General features: G+C 35.6%; 1 protein-coding gene across 4 annotated transcripts in view; it reads left to right on the top strand.

Annotated features, from left to right (window-relative positions):
- Positions 1–20,744, top strand: part of LOC115066545 (uncharacterized) — a 262,539-nt gene that overhangs the window by 138,979 nt on the left and 102,816 nt on the right. For all 4 annotated transcript variants that reach the window (XM_049452176.1, XM_049452175.1, XM_049452177.1 and 1 more), the window contains one exon: positions 11,409–12,937. In XM_049452176.1, coding sequence (XP_049308133.1) covers positions 11,409–12,937 — 1,529 coding nt within the window. The remainder of the gene's footprint in view (positions 1–11,408; positions 12,938–20,744) is intronic.

Below are 20,744 nucleotides of genomic sequence, written 5' to 3' on the forward strand. Positions count from 1 at the left end.
ATTCGCATCGTTTCGAGTCAGATTTAGTTTCTGTCGTTGTTATAGCATCAAAAAAGATTTCTGAAGTAATTTCAAGGAATGATGCCAAGTTGACAGTCCTTGTCTGGATGAAAAACTGGGTCCGTTCGGGTTATTTGGATCGACTTTTGAAAAAATTATTATTATAATGACTGCAAGATCTAATCACTTGGATCCAACTTCCAGTCAAAGTCTTATACATTGATCTCTCTGGGAATCTAGAGAATTCTATGCAGGCATCTTGTGCTTTAGTAGAACCTTTGGTTCTGATGGAGTTTAGGACGGGACAATTGAATCTCTATTTGCTCTTAGTTACAACAAGCGATTGTTAATAAACAAAGTTCTCTGATCGATCTTCATTTTTAAAGGTAAACTTAAGTTAAAGATCGAAAATTTCCGACTCGTTCGGTATCTAGGGCGTTATCTGAGCCTCTAAAGCGTTAAAGTTGACCCATCTGGCAACGCTGTAACTTTTAACAGCGCTGACAAATCGGCTAATGTCATACCGCGTTAGAAGCGTCATTCGAAGACAATTTATACCATGGAACAGTACACTCCAAAAGAACGCGCTGAAATTGTTCAGCTTTATATTCAAAATAACTTTTCAATTGTGTTAACTCAACGTGCGTTTCGCAAAAAAAATAAAGTGAAAAGTGCTCCAGTTAAGAACACAATTAAGTCTTTATACGCAAAATTTGTGAACACCGGTAATCTCAGTAATGCCAGTCATGCATCCAGACAACGCACAAGACGTTCTGATGAAAATATCGAAGCTGTACGAGCCAGTATTGAGGAGACTCCATCGACATCGAGTTATCGCCGCTCTCAGGAATTAGACATCTCTCGCACCACTCTCCGACGCATAATTCATAAAGATTTGAAGATGTTTCCATATAAAATTCAAATGGCACAAAAACTAAACCCAGCTGATTATCCGCGACGCCTTAATTTTGGCAAATGGGCCATCGAAATGGCTGAAAACGAACTTGACTTTTGGCGAAAACTCATCATGTCAGACGAGGCACATTTCTCGTTGAATGGAGGCGTAAACAAGCAAAATTGCCGATTTTATGCCACCGAAAATCCTCAATTAATTGAAGAACAGCCTCTTTACGACCAAAAAGTAACAGTTTGGTGCGGTGTTTGCGCGAATATGATCATCGGACCGTATTTTTTCGAAGACGATGATGGAGCCACGACAACAGTCAATGGTGAGCGTTATCGAGCCATGATAACGGATTTTGTGATACCCATTATTCGCGAAAATGACATGCATAACTTCTGGTTTCAACAGGACGGGGCTACATGCCATACAGCTCGACCAACAATCAATTTATTGCGACCATTTTTCCCCGGGCGATTGATATCGAAAAATGGTGATGTTGACTGGCCACCGAGATCACCAGATTTGACGCCACCAGACTTTTATTTGTGGGGTTATTTGAAATCCAAGGTATACGCTAATAAGCCAAAGACCTTAGCTCAACTGAAAGCCAACATTCGACGTGAAACAGCCGCCATATCATCCGAAACATTGGCCAAAGTCATGGAAAATGTCGAAAAAAGAGTGCATTTAGCTGTCAAAGCTAAAGGTGCCCATTTACGCGATCTAATTTTTAAATATTAGCTGAAACAAATCCCCTTGGACCAAAATAAATTATTTTTGAAATGAACAAAAAACATTGTTTTCTTTTGTTCTTTTTTTTTTTTTAAATGGGTCAACTTTAAATGGCCTACCCTGTATTTTGTTAAAGCTGAGAGTGCAAATTCTTACATTCGCGATTTACTCTCAAAAACATAGCTTCTGTATGCACTATCTCACTGTATTCTTCAGTCAAATCTACAAGTTTCAAGTTTAGAAAACACTCATTCTCTCATGTTTGTTTGGAACTAAATTCTTCATTTGCATTAGCCGTAAACAATTTTCTGAATATATCCCGAAAATCCCGTCTCCACACGGCCATGTGTAGTCCTCAGAGTCTTTTTATGCTAAAAGGCTTTTAATCGATTTTAAATGTTTGTAAATTTATTATGCTAATCTGCGCTGCTTGCCATGCTGCAATACCATTATTGTTATTGTTAAGTGTACATTGTTGCTCCTGAGCAATACATATGCACCTGCACACGTTGACTAATGCATACTAGCGGTTGCATAATTGAGTGTTAATCATGCCGAGTGGAATAATTTATGCCACAATTGTTGTTCTTGCTTCCAAAACATACTGACGTAAATGCATACATGTGGCGTTGTTCATTGTCGAACTTCTCTCTCTTTCTCTTTCGCTCACTCTGTGACACATCATCTTTCTCACTCTCGTGCTTTTAGTCAAGCATTGGAGCAGCAAATTCCCACTTATACACACTTGCTCTTTATTGCCTTATTTCAGCTGCGCCGTGCCTTGCCATTTTCATCTCTCTTTTCGCATTTACCGCTCTTCGCTTATTTCATTTCATTCCTTGCCTTTTGGCTAAATTCATTTATGCTTTAAGTCTAAATTGCGTTTGGGAATTTCGAAGCATCGTACAGCAGAAACAACAAGAGAAACAACAACAACTGCAATCAACATCAGCAGCAAGAAAAACAACAACAACATTTATAATACACAAAACGGCAAAATTATCCATAAGGGAGCATTTAATGTGGCAATGCATTTACTGCTTCAGCTTAACTACTGCGCTTCGACGCCTAAAAGCATGCCAGGTGTGTTGGACTACATACACAACATAACTAAAATGTAATTGTTTGATTTTCATATGACGCTGGTAATTAATTTATTACACAAAGGCTCGAATTTGGCAGTCGAATGTTGAATTTATGCTTTGCCATTTAGTATTTGAATGCTTCAATAATATTGATTGGTATTTGACTAGATAAGTAAATCGGTGATTTGTTCTGTGTGTTTCTGAGCTAAGATTTAATATAATAGCTTTGTATACTTATATAATTCATTTGTATGCAATAAGCAGATGATTTAAGTAAAATGAGCAGACATTTCTGTAAGTAAGAACACAATTCGACACAATAGTAGCCGAAAACAATTGGAAACAACAGTTGGAGTCGACTGTAAGTACAAGTGATTAAAACAACATAATGTTTTATGTAAAATAACCGGAATTTTCTGGAATTAAATGCTTTACTTATAATAATTCAATTATTAAAACATTATCTTTATCAAAAAAAAAAAATAAAATAAAATAAAAATTTCAACCAAACTTTGAAGGTTGTAAAAGTAAAGATTACAAAATTTATTAAATCTAAGGAAAGAAAAATAATTTTTATTATAACCTGATAGTAATATTGACAGAAAAATACTTTTATTACATTATTACGAGAAAAGCGTCGCGTGCTTGGTACCATATTTTTCGTATTTTGAAGTCTGTGATTCCGATCGTTCAATTTGTATGACACCCATATATGTATTATAGTTGCTCGATGTCGACGACTCCGAAAAATGAGCAGCTTCTCTGTGAGTGGACATGTGCAAAATTTCATATCGATATCTCAAAAACTGAGGTTCTACTTCGCGTATATACAAATAGAAAAATTAACAAACGAGTGGACGGTCATTGCTAAATCGACTTAGCTCATCACGCTGACCATCTACAAATATATTTTAAAGAGTCTCTGACGTTTGCCAGACCAATAAATGCGGTGCATAAACTCGGAGTAATAAGAGTAACAAGTGCTTTCCGAACTATATCCAACGAGCAGCTGAAGCACTAGCTAGTTTACCGCCTATAGACATCCAAGGAAGCGAATTCACGAGTTTATATGAGCTATTAGCTCATGAATAATTTAGTCATGTTAGTCAGTTACGGCAGAATAGACGTCAGTCCATCCGTGCTATAGAAGAGAACTAAATCGTATTTGCACTCAAGTAATAATTTATCTGGTGGTTTCGTGGGAGAGTCTTGATTTGGGAGTAGGTTAACTTAAGCGGCTTAAAATTCTGCACTACGGCTTTTGATGCTTCTTCTACTACAAAAAAAGAGTACGTGACGTTTTCTTCTGAGTGTTGCACACTTAGTGGTAAACTATATTACTTATACATAGGTGTTTGCAAAATTTTTCACTAAACCTGCACATAAAAGTGATAAAAAGTCCTTTATTTCAGGTATGTGACGCCCGATTCAACGCATTTTAACTCAAGAGTATATTATTATCTAATTTCTAATAATATTTCTTACATATTGACAGTATTTTTAGCGAAAAGTCAGCTATACCATTACTAGGGTCCACATATTTAGCGTTTGGGTTCTTGAAAATGTCTATTCTGAATTTGACAATTTTTTTGATTATAAGTGTAAAAACCGTGAGTGCTCTATTTGTGGAAAACTTTTATACAGATATATTGAATGGTTCTTGTTTTGTATGTTGGAATCTGAAAAAACGAAATGGAATTTCAAACAGTGCTATTTGAAGTAGGTTATTGTCTGTTTTCAACCGTTTTTATAACGTAATGTAGGAATGTCAAGACTATAGTGTTTACTGAATTTGTTTGAAATCGGTCAAGAAGATCCCGAGATATGGATTTTCACCTAAATGTGGGCGGTTCCATGTCCATCGCTGAATTTTGATAGCTACTTCTATATAACCATCTCGTGTCAGTCTTTTGATGTTTAGTTTAACCTCTCTGACGCATTCTTTATTTGTCGTGCTCTTAGTAGCTTTTAATAAAACTGTTTTATGGGGAGTGGACGTATAGCATAGCCTGATTTGACGTATTTCCGCTCTACCGCAAGAAGTGTCAAAATGATATTCTCTGATTTTGCCCATTTTCCCAGTGTGAAAAGAAAAGATAAAAAACGTTCTCTGCGCAAGTGTGGTTGAATTAACTGCATTTAGAGAGCAGAGCCACGCTCACTTAAGAAAAAAAGTTTAGCCTGCAATTACCACTGCGATACAGTTTTGTTACGAGGGCCAATGTAAAAATAAACAACAATCTTTGGGCGAAATAAAATTTACCCCAGGTTTTCTTGTAACATGAAAATATGCATTGCGACAAAAAGTATTGGGAAATTGTAATTTAAATTCAATAGGTAAATGATATTTGAAAAAGGTTCATTTTGCTAAGTTGACAGGACTGCCCTTAACTATTATGCCAAATGTGAGCGTGATCTGTCAACCAGTTTTTTTACAGCAGCTCGGTACACCTCAGTAGGGCGTTGCGATTTTTGCATTGGATAAAATTATCGACAAAGAATTTGTCTCAAATTTTGTATTTCTAACCGAATTTTGTGCGTGAAAGCGGTGCAAATGTTAGAAAAGATTTACGGTTATTTAAGCCTTCGAGTGGTACAAAGTCTTCGAAAACGGTCGAGAAATCGTTGAGGACATGCCTTGTTCTGGACAACCTTCGACCTCTTCATCCGATTAAATTATTAGTAAAGTGAAAGGTAAAGTGTTGAAAATCATCATACAAGTGCTAAAGGGGATGACTGACTTTCAATCGAAGAGATACAACAAAATTCACACTTTGCGTGTGTATAAAGTGTTCATTAGAAGTGTTTCGAGGACATAAAAACCCGTAAGCATATATAGAAGAAGACATATATAGAAAAAATTATTTTTGAATTCCGTGAGTATGGGCTTTTGGAGAGTCTTTGTTAAGTTACTATTGTTTGCTAGCATTCCTGCGCTCCATTTCCATTGATAACGTTTCTCCATTAGGGAAATTTCCTGTCACTCGCATTCTTCACTATTTAAACTAAATCCATTCCAATAGTTAGACAGTCGTATAAATGAAATTATTTAAAAAATGTGAGAAACTGCTAAGTTCGAGCGTAACCGAGCATTCTATACTTTGCAATTTACAAGTTCAGTTCCTGGCAAAATTTTATTTTAAACTATAGTATTTGGCAGTAATATTACCCTATGTTACCTAGTCTTTCCAATAACCCATTAAAAATTGGTGGCTTGAAGACAGTTTTAGACGCATAGTTTCTTAATAAAAGTTGTTCAGAATGTTCCGTAGAACATTTCCCGAAACGCAATGTTTTCGTTTTCTGGCTTTGTAAGCTATAATATATGTATATATATATAGAATATTTAAAATTACTGATCACAACAATAATATAGTTTATAAGAATTATTTCAAAAATTTAACAACACCAACCAAATTTTCTCGTTTATTAATTAAAATTGCAGAAGAAATTGTATGGCTTTTTCGAAAAGAAGTAAACGCTTTGAGAGATAAGTAATAGCAATACAACAAATAAAAAATATTTTGCTTAGAAATTTGTTTGCGGGCTTCTTTCAGTTTTAAGAAATTCTAAATAAATTAAAAAATATATATTTTTAGATAATATCTACTAGTTTTCCAAAATCATTCGCTTTATAAATTAAATTCCTTATATAAGATCTAAGGTTTAAGAAAATGTGTTTATTTGTAGCTTCCAAATAACCATATTTATTAAAAAATATACCTGCGAGAGAGTACGTGATGAAATGAAGTGTAATTAATGCTTATGCAACCGAAAGTGCTATAAATCCTTTTATGGCAAGCCAATAATAAAAAAATAATGCATACACACAGGCGCTGACTTCAATGAGACATGCAACCAGGCTTTATATTTCATATATGTAATAGGTGTGTATATACATAAATATGTTTGAGTATTAATTTTTAATCCACGCATAAGTACATTTATGTGTTTGTGTATGTGTTTGCTCTGAAGGCCACGCGTTTGCACACGTGATCTTGCTGATTTCCATTGCAATAATAACGGCAACTGTGTAAACACTTATCAACAATCAGTATACGAGTAGATATACTATATAAGCACAATGACATGCACACAGACACACACACATGCGGATATATACATTTTGTTATGTAAACAAACTCAGACGCACTAGTTTGGACAACATTTGCATGTGTTTGTAGCTCCAACAATGTATGCGTGCGTGCGTGCGTATGTGTTTGTGTACGTGTCATAGACAGCTCATATAACAGTTAACCACTCAAATGGCACGACGGCGTGCAAATGTTACGCCATATGAAAATTATACGCATTGCTATTAAGTGCAGTCTGCTTTGATAATGGAAATAAAAGAGTTGGTGTGGTTGCCAATCGACACAAAAAATATTGCAAATACTTTTAAAAAATTTTGAAATCAAATTAAATTAAATTTTTTTAATTATTCATTTTTTAAACTAATTAAAAAGAATAAAAGTAATTGATTTTCAATTTATATTAAAAAAAATCAGGTGGCAGCCTTACTCAAAAACTTTTCGTATAGCATCTGATTCAAGACTTGTAACAATTGTATCATTTGAATTACTAAAAAAATTTAGTCAGGTGGCAACACCATTTAAAAATTTTGCTGCATATAACCTTACAATTTTTGGTTCGACTGTCATATTGTAATTTCATTACTTTTATCAATACTTTAAGCCAATGGCCCAAAACCGTTATGTACTTTAAATCATTTTATTATTATTTTTGTTTGACATCACTGTATGAATAATTCGTTTGTTCCACCATAATTATTATATACAATAACTTTAATATTTTATTAAATAACAAAAAAGGGTACCAGGTGGCAACCTCATCTTAAAATATCTCTCAAAGCAATTATAATTTCATAAATTTTGCTACCCTAGTAGTAATATCTTATTCAATGAATTTAATTTCATTAAAAATTAAATAGGTGGCAACTCATACCCAAATTATTTTCTAAATATACAATTTTCTTTGTTTGGTACCAATATATTAACAACAATTTTATTATAGTAATCTAGTGAAATCTAAATTTTTCCTTATTTCATAAAAAAATATCAAACAGGTGGCAACACTATGCAAAATGTTCACTGGAATTACTTTTGATGTTTGTTAACTCATTGTTCGTCTTTCAGTAATGTCTGCAAATTACAATTAAGCTCAAAAAGAAATTTAAATAGGTGGCAACTCTTGAAAAATATAGACCAAATGACAAATGTTCACTGACACTACTTTTAATCTTCATTAAGCGAATTGTAATATTGTCTTCAAATTATGATTAAGTTGAATAAGAAATTTAAACAGGTGGCAACGCTTGCAAAATTTAAACTAAACTGAAATGCACTTGAATCTTTTCTTGTTTGTTAGCTATATTAACATAATAGGAAATATAATTAATTTAAATAAAATAATTAAATTACACTTTTCAAACAGGTGGCAACATTCAACAAACAATAGTTTCCATGGGAAACTTCCTCAAATTGCATCAGTTTTATAACAGTATTACATTGCTTTTTCCCCTTAGCAAACGTTTTTGTATTTCTATTGTCTAACTCTCACATAATCACCCTTTAAAAGCATGATTCCATAACATATACCGTTATGTGCATGCGTAACAGCATATGAAATACATAAACACTATGTTTATTGCATACCGACAGGCGCTGCGGCATATCCCATAGTAACAGTGTGAAATATATCGAGACGACAGTAAAATCCCAAAGCTAATAGCACAGCAAGTAGTGATAACAACAACAACAACAACAAAATAGATTTCCTGCATGACATGTGCAACATTGAGATAGACTTGCGTGAATTCGGCAGTGGCAAATGCAAGTGGGAAAGTGTTGATGCAACACATAACTGCAAATGCGCACACATACATGCATATGTGTAAAGCACTAACTCTGTCTGCCGCTGTGTGTTTGTGTCTGTGTATAGGCATGACGGCAGTATTTGCTTTGCAACTGATAGTATTTACACAAGTGCATGACAAGCTTTCAAATGGTAATTAATATTCATCAGAGACATGCAATGGCCTTGTCACTGACAGCAGCAACAACAACAACAACAATAAATAATATGCAACAAAAACTAAATCTAAAATATTTATATAAATATCAGTCGCATTTGGCAACTCTGCTGCGGTGTGCAATTTTAGTATTTATCTTTGTGTTTCTGTAGCTTTGATTGTGGCGTGTCTCAGCTGTCCTCTGGGATGGCGCGCTGCCTCTCCCTAGAGAGCGACTGCAGTCGTTTGCTGCCTTCTTGCGATTATTTATTGCCTTACCATCGATTTGTGCATTAAGGCGTAGCATGCAATAAATCTTTAGAAATATTCTGAGCTTTGAATTTAATGGTTAGGTTTTGGTTAGCTGAAAAATTTACAGATTTTAAGAAGATTGCACAAGAAGAGTATTTAAAAATATAATATTTTTTTCTTTTTTTGGAAAATTTAATCTTCGAAGTAATTTATTGCAAAATTCATACAGCATCATTTTTGGTTGTCTTTAATATTTAAGATCGCCTTACTAATCAGTGATTTCAGCTTATGAATATTTACCATCATTGAAGTACTCATATGGTGATTGTTGATGTCCTTATGCGATTTAAGAAAAGTTTTCGTTTAAAAGTTTTCAAATTCCAGCCCTCGTACCGTTTATGAGTCGCATATACCTTTGTAAGACTTTCTTAGAAAACAAAGTTTATTTTGTTCCCAAACTTGAAGTGATTCATCGAGCTTTATAAGAATTATACGCTGGCTTGCATGATTTCTGGAGCTCTCTCTTAAACTGGCATCGACGAAAGGCAGTGAAATAACCATATAATAGTATACAATACATATAATGATAAGTATAACCTAAAGAGGCAGAATAGGGGTTGCCTCGTCCTGACGAATCCTAGTATATGATTGCTCGTAATAATCTCGTGAATTTCTGAAATCAACTTCGCTGGAAATATAATATGTTAAATGGAATATATGTAAAAATTGAGATAGGAAGTGGAATAACAATATTATCGGTTGCATAATATTGTTATTCCAGGTCAATTTCGAACTTGAACATTGGATTACTGTAAATATTAAGAAAATGCCTGTGAAGAGAAGGCTCTACTTAAACCTTTCTGCAAACACATTTCGAGAGACTGTAATCCTTTGGCCTTTTATCCGCACTACCCAGTTTAGACTCAATCCTTATTGGCTTCATATAAGAGGTTTAGTGAAAGGTCACCGAGCTGTCACAGTTAAATAATTTTTTTGGCAAAATTCGTTTCTTCAACATAGTTTCTTCCCAGGGTGATGCACTGGAAATAGCAACCCTGCAACTTTTCAACACCATTTTTGTAGCACAATTTGTACTTTGCTACAAAATAGGCTTCGGTTGAAGCTATCATATTTTTATTCCACGAAAATTTCTTCCCGCCGAGTATGCTTATGAGATCTGAAAACAGAAAGTAGTCGGTGTGGGTCACATCTGAAGAATGACCTGGTGGTTGCGCAGCAGCACGATGTCCAATTCATGAATTTTTGCTATAATTTTCACTCACTTGTATCACGGTGCACTGTTTTGATGAAACAGAACAAATTTCGTCCCACAAATAGTCTCATAATGCTATTTAATAGTCGTTGTCTTTTTCAAGGCAGTCAACAAAAATTATTCCATACGTATTCCAAAAGACAGACACCATAAACTTGGCAGTTGACGGTTACGTCTTTCCACGCTTGGGAGCGGGTGCGTAATCCACTCGGAGGACTGTTGATTGGAATTTGGAGTGAAAAGGTGGAGCCGTGTATCATTCACTAACACATATCGACACAAAAACTTTGGCTTATCACGCATGAGTAACTTCAAATACTAATCCAAATCATCAACTAGTCCTTCTCTTATTTTGTTAAAAAATTAGCTCGTTCACCCCCTTTGCGCAGTCCTCTTTCATACCAAAATATTCTTGAATAATTTGAAATACATATTATATACATATTCAGTTAATATATTTAGCGTACTTGCTACATTAAATAACTTCACTTTACTTTCTTCCGAAAATATGGTTTTAGGACTTTTTGAAGTTCTCATCGGTACCAGCCTCATTAGGGCGTCCACTGCTCTCATCGTCGTCGGTGCCCATTTTGCCTCGTTCAAACTTAGCAAAGCACTTTTAAATGGTTAATTTCCTTGGTGCAGAGTCTAAATAATGTTGATCAATTCAATTCTTAGCTTCAACAGTAATTTCTTTCCCCCCAAAAAAATTCTTTTTTATTCATTTTTTCCACAAAAACAAAAATATATACTTACTTGAAAAGATAACGTATTTTCTTTTGAGTTGTCCCTTCACAAACTTTGGAATAATCTCAAGAAGCTAAATATCTATTGAAGGATATGTTTTTCGGAATAAAAAAGGCATCTGGGAATCTTTTAAGCTCGTGAGCTATAACTCTCTCGTATCAAATTGTAGTTACCTAAATCATGTGGTTTTACTCTCTATGTAATATAGTTAAAGACGAAAAGACAATAACCAACACAGAGTAATACTTAAATCAAATTTATTACTATATATAAATATATATAATATAACGTGCAGTAAAAATATTTCAATACATTCTTTATGGTCAAAATATTTATGGTTGACTTTACTCTACCTTCAACTTCTTTGCTCTCATCTACTTACAGGCATTGTCATTACAAATCAGCAAAACATCATCAAATCACAGAATTTCCACCTACAACAACAGCCGCACTACAGCGACGCAGGCGCACGCCGAGGCGGTCAAACTGTCGCCGCGTCTGCGCCTGCGTCGGCAGCGGCGCCGTCTACAGGTCACAGCATATCAACAGCAAGTCGTGTGACAAGCAGCGAAAGTGTTGCGTGGAGGTCAGTAGCTGACAATAAGCTGCCAGTGTCGCAGCTAGCTGCCGACGAGCAGCGAAAACAACAAACACAACAAAAATGTGCCAAATTTAATTGTGTAGCCGTCGCAAAGACAAATGTAGGCGCACACCACTACGCCTCCACTCTTTCCTCTTCAAACGCTGCGCACTCTCTTGCGGGCGCAGCGCTCAGCAGTCAAGCAACAAAATCAAATTACTACAATTATAATAGCCAACAACACCATGATCATCTGCAGCAGCCATCCCAATTAGCCGCGCTGCGCACGCGTTTTGATGCAACAGGCGCGCCTGGACTGCGGCAACAAGCGCTTGAAACTCCGGCCAACTTACAGGAGCGCCATGTGAGCAATAATAATAATAAGAAGCCAGCAGTGCGTGCGCAATGGTCGCAGTTGTTGAAGTCACAGTCTAAAGAACACCAGCGGGTGCATGTGGCACACAAAAGCCAACACAAGGAGGTGAAGCGGCACCGCGCGGCGGCGGCTGACGAATTTTGGAGAGCGCATGAGAGCGCGCAGAAACTGCGCTGGGCACATGAAACTAGCGCTGCTATTAAACGTCGCCTACGACGTTCCACCGATGCCATAATATTGTTGCCAGCGCTGAATTTGGACGCCGCTGAGCAAGTTGACAGTATGAGTGCAGAAATACTGAATGATGAGCGCGTGCATTTGGTGCGTCGCTCAATTAGTGAGAGCAGCAGTGAGAGCGCCGGTGTGGCGACTGCGAGCGCCACAACACAAGTTGAAACGTCAGCGCAAGTTGCCACTTCTTCGGCATCCACTGACGTCGCTGTGTCTACGTCAGCTGCTGTAGTTTCTTCCGCTTCCTCGCTGTCTACATCCTCCCTCGAGGACTTTAGTTTCTCCTCTCCCGTTGTTGACACGCAACCTAGCGCCATCTATCGCAACTCAACAACGAATCCGCTTGTCGCCGATGCCGCTAAACCCATTCAATATGTCGCGCTCAAGTCGAAGCGCGCACGCTCGGCTGTTAGCGTTAGTGTGCCCGCCGAGGTGCTTCGTAAACCGAAGGAACCGATTATCATTATCGATGATGTGGAGGAATTCGATAGCGGTACAAATAGTGAACACGACCTAACCGCTATGGCCACAGTGGATGATAAAAGCGAAGACTACTCACACGACGAGCCAATTGAGCCGCGCATGCTGCCGCTACGTCCAGTGCTGCCCAATCCGTATGAGGATGAGGAAATGTCAGTTGTTTATGCAGAGCAACATTCCGAGATACGGCTGATGTGCGAAGTCGATTTGGATATCGCGTCCAGCACGTGGTACAAAAACGGACAGGTGAGTTGCCAGAGTAAATTAAGAAGTTTTAGAAGTGGGTGTACTTACATATATAATATCTATTTTAGAGGAAGGGGTCCTTCGTGAAATTAAACAGATTTAGAGAGATATTAGTTCTCCGAAAATCAATTTATTACACTTACTAGTAAAACTTCTTTACCAAAGTGATTTGAATTATATACAAGATTTCGTCGGTCGATTTTAGATTTATGAGCTATAATGCGCCATTTTAACTTATAAAGTCTAAAGACTTACAATGCATCTAGTTAAAATCAGTATTGAAAGGAATTGTACCATCTCAGCTTCAATTGTACTTTGAAGGTTTTCCTTTGCAACAGATCGCACTTGGTCGTCCTTTGTGAACGTCCTTGTGAATTCATAAAAAAAAAGAACTGCTATGTGGCCTATCTGATTGAATAGTAACGTCTCTGAAGGCGTCTGCTCTCCGGAGCAGTAGATGGCTGCAACCTCGACTTGCAAAACCGGCTTTCGGATGAAGGTAACTCTGACTCGACCAGGTCCCCGGTATGTAATTCAGTCTTATGCAGTTCGCATGGATTTGTGCCAACCACCTGTATGACACCTTGATAGCCTGCTGCAGATGCGCTGCTATGATTCCATCCGGTTTCGGGGAATTGAAAAGTGTGAACGAACTGATCGCCAAGGTCAAGTACCGTTAATACAGAAGTTCGACAAAGGCCGCGCAATCTTCTTGCAGCACTCTGAGAGATATCCCTCCAGAGAACGTTTTGCTCGGAAAGTGAGCATCAACAATCAACCGAAATGCATCTTCACTGCGTTCTTAAGTTACCCCGGCCAGACGCAATTATTTGCGGAAATACGCCTGGACCTAGAGAACTCATGATAACCCTCCACTTTTTCACAGAAGCTTTTCCATGAGGTCCTCTTTGTCTTTCTTAACTCGGATTTGTATATTGCAAGTCACATCTTATACAACGCCTAGTCGTCAGTTGTACAACACCTACGGACCTTGTTGGATCAACGTCTGCAGGACATTCTGATTTCTGAGCTTATTGTTACTAACATAATAATTTTTTTTGAAGCGCTCAAAATATTCAAAGAATCGGTAACCTACGCTTTAGTTACAGCTTAAATTTTGCATTCCAAATTAAACTGTTACATTTAGGCTTATTTTCCGTTAGCCTTTACAACTCTAAGCTTGATAGAGCTTAAATAGGGTTTTGGTAATCTACTAAATACATAGTCTCTATAGGAGGTATGGTGAGTTTAATAGCCTCCCTATTTAAGTTCAGGAGCTGTTTGGTTTCAGAAACCTCTGTGAGACACACTTTCGATATACTAGCATACATCTCATTAAAAGCGATACTTTGACTCCAAACGTCAATAGCCTCATGCAGCAATTCATAGTTTAGGTATATAAAGATATTGTTAATCGCCTCTCCATTAAGCATCATTAGTCTCTAGTCCCAATAGAAGGTCGTGGGGAAAATTTTAGTACGTTTTAAACGAAAAATGTTTTTATATGCTACTGAGGAGAGTACATGTGACGGCTTATGTTCTTAACGATAACTGTAAGTCATTAAGCCGAAATGTTTCAAAACTTGAATACTTCACATTATAGCTGTAGCTAGCATACCTTTATGCTGACCATGTTTTTTTATGTTTACTTTCAACCTTCTTTCCCAGTTGAAAAATGGTATCTTGTATCTCCCAATTGAAAAATGGTATCTTGAGCGAAGTTTTTATATGTAATCGTAATGTAGTTTTCCTGCAGCCAATAGTCGTCGCGCTGTTTTTGCTTTGCAGTTTTCAGCAAAGAGGTCTGTAGATGGCTGGTTTGGTACCAATTCAAGGGACACCGTTGGAGTTGTTCTTAAAGATCGCGTTATGCACAGCAGGAAATAAAAGAGTAATTGCGCCAGAAACAATTTTAATTCCCAGCTAGAGGGGTAAAGAAGGATATTTTAGTAGTACTTGTCAAAATTGGCCAACAGGCGTGGCACCACTCATCTTTAGGCGATTTTTTCTTTCTTAGGAACTATTCGACAAATTTCAACTACATCTGGTGTGGAGAGTAACCCAAGGACTGCCTTCACACGCTGCGAAAATAGCACAACTTTAAATTCCATTTGATTCTTTTCTTAGAGTATACAAATCAAGCATCAATGAAATTATCAGTATACAACTTTGCACAAATAGGTCTCTGAAGACATTTCTTTAACCAAAATCAGATCTTTCACCAAACATATTGGACAATCTGGGTCGAAATTGAAATTCCTAGAGAATATATCTGTGATGATAATATGCATTAAATAAAATGGTTTTATTTTAGTTATGTATACTTTTATTAAAGATTTATACGAAAACCTCATATATCACTTTACCTTGCGTGAGTATTAAAAATTCGGTTACTCTCGGATATTGACTTCCTTACTGGTTCTATTTATTTTTTCTTTAATCTTTTCCCACGGTTTTCCAACTATTTCCAATACAAATTTCCACTAAAAATATGTATTTCATCTAAAAATTTTCACTAAAAATTTTAATTTCACTCCAAAATATGTATTTCATTGCATACTGTGCGGCGTTTATGCGCCGAACATAGCATAAAAAGCCACGGAAATCAGTGTTAACAAGTAACAACTACAAAAATAATAATCATTATTGAGACTGAATGGCACAATAAAAACAAAAGTGCGCCATAAAACCGACAAAATTACTGAACAAATAAATTTGCAGTTAGTTTTTCAACAACTCAACAAAAATTGTGAACAAGTTGTAATTGTTACTAGCAGCGGGGAACTAGCATAAACACTGCAAAGCATAAATGAATGGAATGTTGCAACAACAAAAATAATAATAAATCATAACAAATATTAGCAACAAAACGAGCATATTGCATACTTTCCGGCGCGGCAGCGAGGCGTAAATGTAATTACAGTTATATTACAGTGTGGTAACTGCGTTGAATGCATCGAACGAGTGCAATAAATGAAAAATATGTATATAAAACTGTGCGCTCGTATAATTTTTATTGTGCTGCTGTTAGTTCGTGAAAAGTTTATTGTGTGCTGCAAAGCGACCACAACAACAATGCAGGGGTTAAAAACGAAAATTTGGCTGAAAAAGTTGGCGGCATTCAACGAATTGGCAACTCATGGCAAATTGTCGGAATATGAATGAATTCGCTGTAATAATGGCTCAGGTGGGCGTTGTGCACCCGCACATGCTTTACCGTTATTTACCTTTGCGTCTTTTTGCCAATCGGTCAGTTGGCACCACGAAGCTTTTGTGCTTTTTTGGCTGAATATTGTTTGTAACGTTTTTGTTTTTGGCACAATTTGTTGCTGCAATGACTTTATACCGCACGCGCCGCCAACTGTTCCAGGTAAAATATAATTGTAACGGACAGTGGCTGCAAAAAGTATGCCGCCGACGTAACGTTTGTGGTATAATTGGAGATAGTTTAACTGCTTTCAGTTAGTTTTTGTTGCTTTTATGAGAATTTGCTAGTGTGTTTATTGTAATTTTTTCAACAGATCATTTTTGTGGCGCAATTCAAATATTTTTCGCTACTATTGATGTATATTTGCAGCGAGCAATTGGGTAGGGTATTTGTACAGTGGAATGGAAGTTGAATAAAGTTATATTTGCTGGCGGTAAAAAATTAAATAAGTATAAAGCAAATAACAATAAAAATAAGCGAAGGCGGAATTCAGTAGAAAAACAGCTAAAGTGTCTGTCATGCGCAAATTAAAATCGCGAAAAAACGATTGGAAGTGACAATAAATGAAATCTAGAAGATTGAGAGTAAATAAGTGATAATATTAATTGTTAGCTACCAACGAAAATGTAAAATATTCTTATATAAAAAATTAAAAATGAATGCATCTTTTTACATGTGCAAGTAAACTACCGTTTTTTGTTTATGATCGTCATCTATGCTTGTAGTTATGTGAAGATTATTGATGAGAATAATGATTTGTGAGTAGACAAATAGCTAGTAATATATCTTGAAGAGAAGAAAAAATATTTATATATTAACTATTATTTTTTAAAGTTTAATATGCAATTCAGCGCGCTTAAGATAAATTCAGCCCAACTTTATTGAAATATAAGGCATTTCTATGAAAAAAAATATATATATTAATTTATGTTTTAACAATTCAGCGCATCATCTAACTGCGTTTCTGAACCGAAAGTATTATAATTGCAGTTTCTTTATAATTTTGTTGTTCAGCGCTCTCAATTAACACTCAAAAAAGTTATGTGTGTAATTAAGCACTCGCAAGGTAAATTCAGCGCAACTTTTTTGAAAAGTTTTCCATTTTTATTTTAAACAAAACGTTCTTTTAATAATTTAGCACACCATTTCAGTGCACTTTTGTAATTTAGAACTTAAAGTAACTCAATATTTTGTCGCAGTTCTTTAATAATTTTGTTATTCAGCCAACGCTAAAAAAGTTATGTGAGCAATTTAATACTCTTAAGATGAATTCAGCGCAGCAATTGCAATTCTAATTAAAATAATTTTGATGTTTTTACAATTCAGCACAACACCTGGCCTCAGTAAAGCACTAAAAGTAACTCAGTATAACATTTATCGGATTTTTTGTTTATAATTTTATTATTCAGCGCATTCAGCAAACACTACACAAAGTTATATGAATAATTTCGTGCCATAAAAAAATTCAGAGCATCACCCCTGCTTCTTTTTGCTATAAAATTAACTTAACGCATAATTAATGATAGTCTCCTTTAAAGTCTTTTATTCAGCGCTTTCAGCTGACACTAAACATGACATGACTTTGCATGTATAGTGTTCCATTTTCCATTTGCCACTTATGTACACCATTCTTCATAGAATTGTGAATTATTTACACAAATATATTGCATTTACATTAGTACTAGATATATTATTATTTGTAAAAACACAATTCAGCGCTATCAAACTGAATTCAGCGCCGTTGTTTCTGCTGTATAAGAATTTTACCAGCAATTTTGAAATACATATTTAACTTTCTGTTTAAATTAGCATAAATACCTTGCGGTCTTGAACTGCTTCTAATTAATTATGATCTTTTCATGTTTCCTTTTTAGTTATAAATTCAGCGCATATAAATAAATAAATATTTTACAATTCAGCTTAACTATTTTTTCATATTTCTAAGAATTTGTCTGTGCTGCATTACATTCAGCGTGTTTTTGAATGCTATGAAGCAATTTAGATAAGACTTTTTTTATCTAATTTGGCTCAATCTACTGCTTATAACTATTATTTTATGAATTCAGCACAGAAGGAGAGGTTGTTTTTTAAAGAAACGATAACTGTATGCTAGTATTACTAGCTAACTATTAGCTATTCTTTTAAATAGTATTAGTTTGTCAAATCTTGTAAAGTAATATAATACTTAAGCATGAAATTCAGCTGAAGTTTTCAACGCCAAGCCAAATTCTAAGCAATTCAGCGCTATTTATTAAAACTCGAACTTCACTTTAAGCAATTCAGCGCCATTTTCGCTTGCGTTTTAAAATGTTGGACACAAAACATCGGCAATATATTTACTTTATATTAATTCAGCTCAAATAAAGTTAATTCAGCGCATACATTTCATTCCCTATATCATATATATAACGTATTTTTACTTCCCCCAAGTGGCGCACAGACCAATTTTCAAGAACTATAAAACTCGTTGCGCCGCTCTACCTTATTGGTATGCCACCATTAGTAGCGACCCCAGCAGCTTTTTTCAGCTTCTCTGATCTTCTCGTCGTTTTCGCTATCTAATGCCAATAGTTTTCGCCTCATCAATTCCTTAGCGATTGCAGCAAGCAACAAAACTGCCAGCAAATAAAATCAAGCCCGTACTCATATATATCTGTCTATGTGCATCCTTGGCAACATGCGCTTGCAACACTTGCCACAATATTTTGTATGCGCTAGCAGATAACAAGCAGTCAGCTTGAAAAGCATAACAACCAAGGAGAAAACGAAAAATTTCGGAAAACAACAACAAACTGCAAAACAATGCACAGCAATCAAGCAGTTACATAAAGGGAAGAAGAAGCAGCACAGCCGGAGGGTAAAAAGCAGATTTCGAGTTTACAGCAGCAACTACTGCAAGCGCATACACCGAACTGCAGCGCAAAAACTTACGCTCAACTTAAGCGGAATGCATGCGTGAATTTTCCTTCGTTGTGCACAACAACAGTTGTTGTAGATATTTTAATGTTGCCTTTTTCTTCAATTTTCTTTTCACTCGATTTCCTCGCCTCGGCTTTTGTCTTATGGCACGGTTCGAGCGCTGCCAATTGCACAGTTTGCTTCATATGCCACAACACATTGCAATGAGCGGCACGTAGATTGGGTTGGTTTTTTTTCTGACCTTTTTGCTTAACTTGTTACTTGCCACATGCCACATTGCGCTGAGCGGCAAATGTGAAATTGAGCAAAACTTCTAAATTTCATGTTTTGGGTGGTGAAATTTGATCTGCTGCCAGCGATGCATGCAGCCATAGTTGAAGGAACTTGTGTAAGAAATTGACTTCTTGCAACAGATAAAGGAGCGCCGAAAAAAGTACGATTTCAATGGATGAGGCAAGTGAGAATTGCATGTAATTGAAAGTATTGCGGTACCTAGAGTATATAGAAAGAAATTAAAATGGTTTTCGCAAAATATTGTTGTTATAAGTTCGGGTGATGACTACTAACTTTAATTAATTTTCAACATTTCCTAAACCCATATAATTTATGTTGCGCTGAATGATATTTGAAAGCTTTTTTTTTGAAAACTGGGTGATGAAAGTGTTTACTCCACTCATTATCATGACATTATGCAATTGAAAACACTAGCTGAATTTATTTAAAAGAGGCTGAATAACAAATTTTTGTACAGAATATAAAAATACATTAAAATGGTTTTCGCAAAAAATTGTTGTTATAAGTTCGATTGATGGCTACTAACTTTAATTAATTTTCATTATTTTGTCAACCCAAATAACTTTTATTGCGCTGAATGCTATTTGAAAACTGCTTTTTTAAAAACTCGATAGTAAAAATGATTGCTCTACTCGTTATCATTACATTATTGGATTGAAAACTTTGGCTGAATATAGTTATAAGGCGCTGAATATCAAAATTTTGTACAGAATATAAAAAGAAATTTAAATGGTTTTTGCATAGTATTGTTTCTATAAGATGAGTTGATGGCTACCAAGTTTATTTAATTTTCATTATTTTGTAAATCTAAATAATTTATATTGCGCTGAATGCTTTTTGAAAACTGCGACAGTGAATACTTCACTCGTTACAACGACGTTTTGCGATTGAAAACGCTAGCTGAATATATTTATAAGGGGCTGAATAACAGATTTTTGTATGCTGCGCTATAGTTTCACTATAAATAGGGTTTCAAAAATTTCCACTTCTTTGATTACTATTACCACTACAAAGGTAACATAGGAAATTTTTGAAAATATGAGTCACATAACAAAGTACTTTTTCCTAATTGATTATGCGGCCAAAAATTTGCTTTCTTGTATATGTGTGGTGATAATACAGCGTGCAACATATCGTTATTATATTTTCATAAAAAAATTAATAACGTTGAATAGAGTTAATGTAGGACTGATGATATATTGTCAACACTACTTGCCGCACAACATTCAGATGATTTTAATGGATTTGCGCTGAGTTGTATGCCCCAATGTTACTATAACTCAACTTTCTTTCCTGCTTTTTACTACATAATACTCTTTTTTTGTAAAGAAATGTGCGCTGAATTTGTTAAAAATGCGCTGAATAACGATCGAATGAGTTAATATA

This window comes from Bactrocera dorsalis, chromosome 3 (assembly GCF_023373825.1).
Source record: "Bactrocera dorsalis isolate Fly_Bdor chromosome 3, ASM2337382v1, whole genome shotgun sequence".
NCBI classification, from domain to species: Eukaryota; Metazoa; Arthropoda; class Insecta; order Diptera; family Tephritidae; genus Bactrocera; species Bactrocera dorsalis.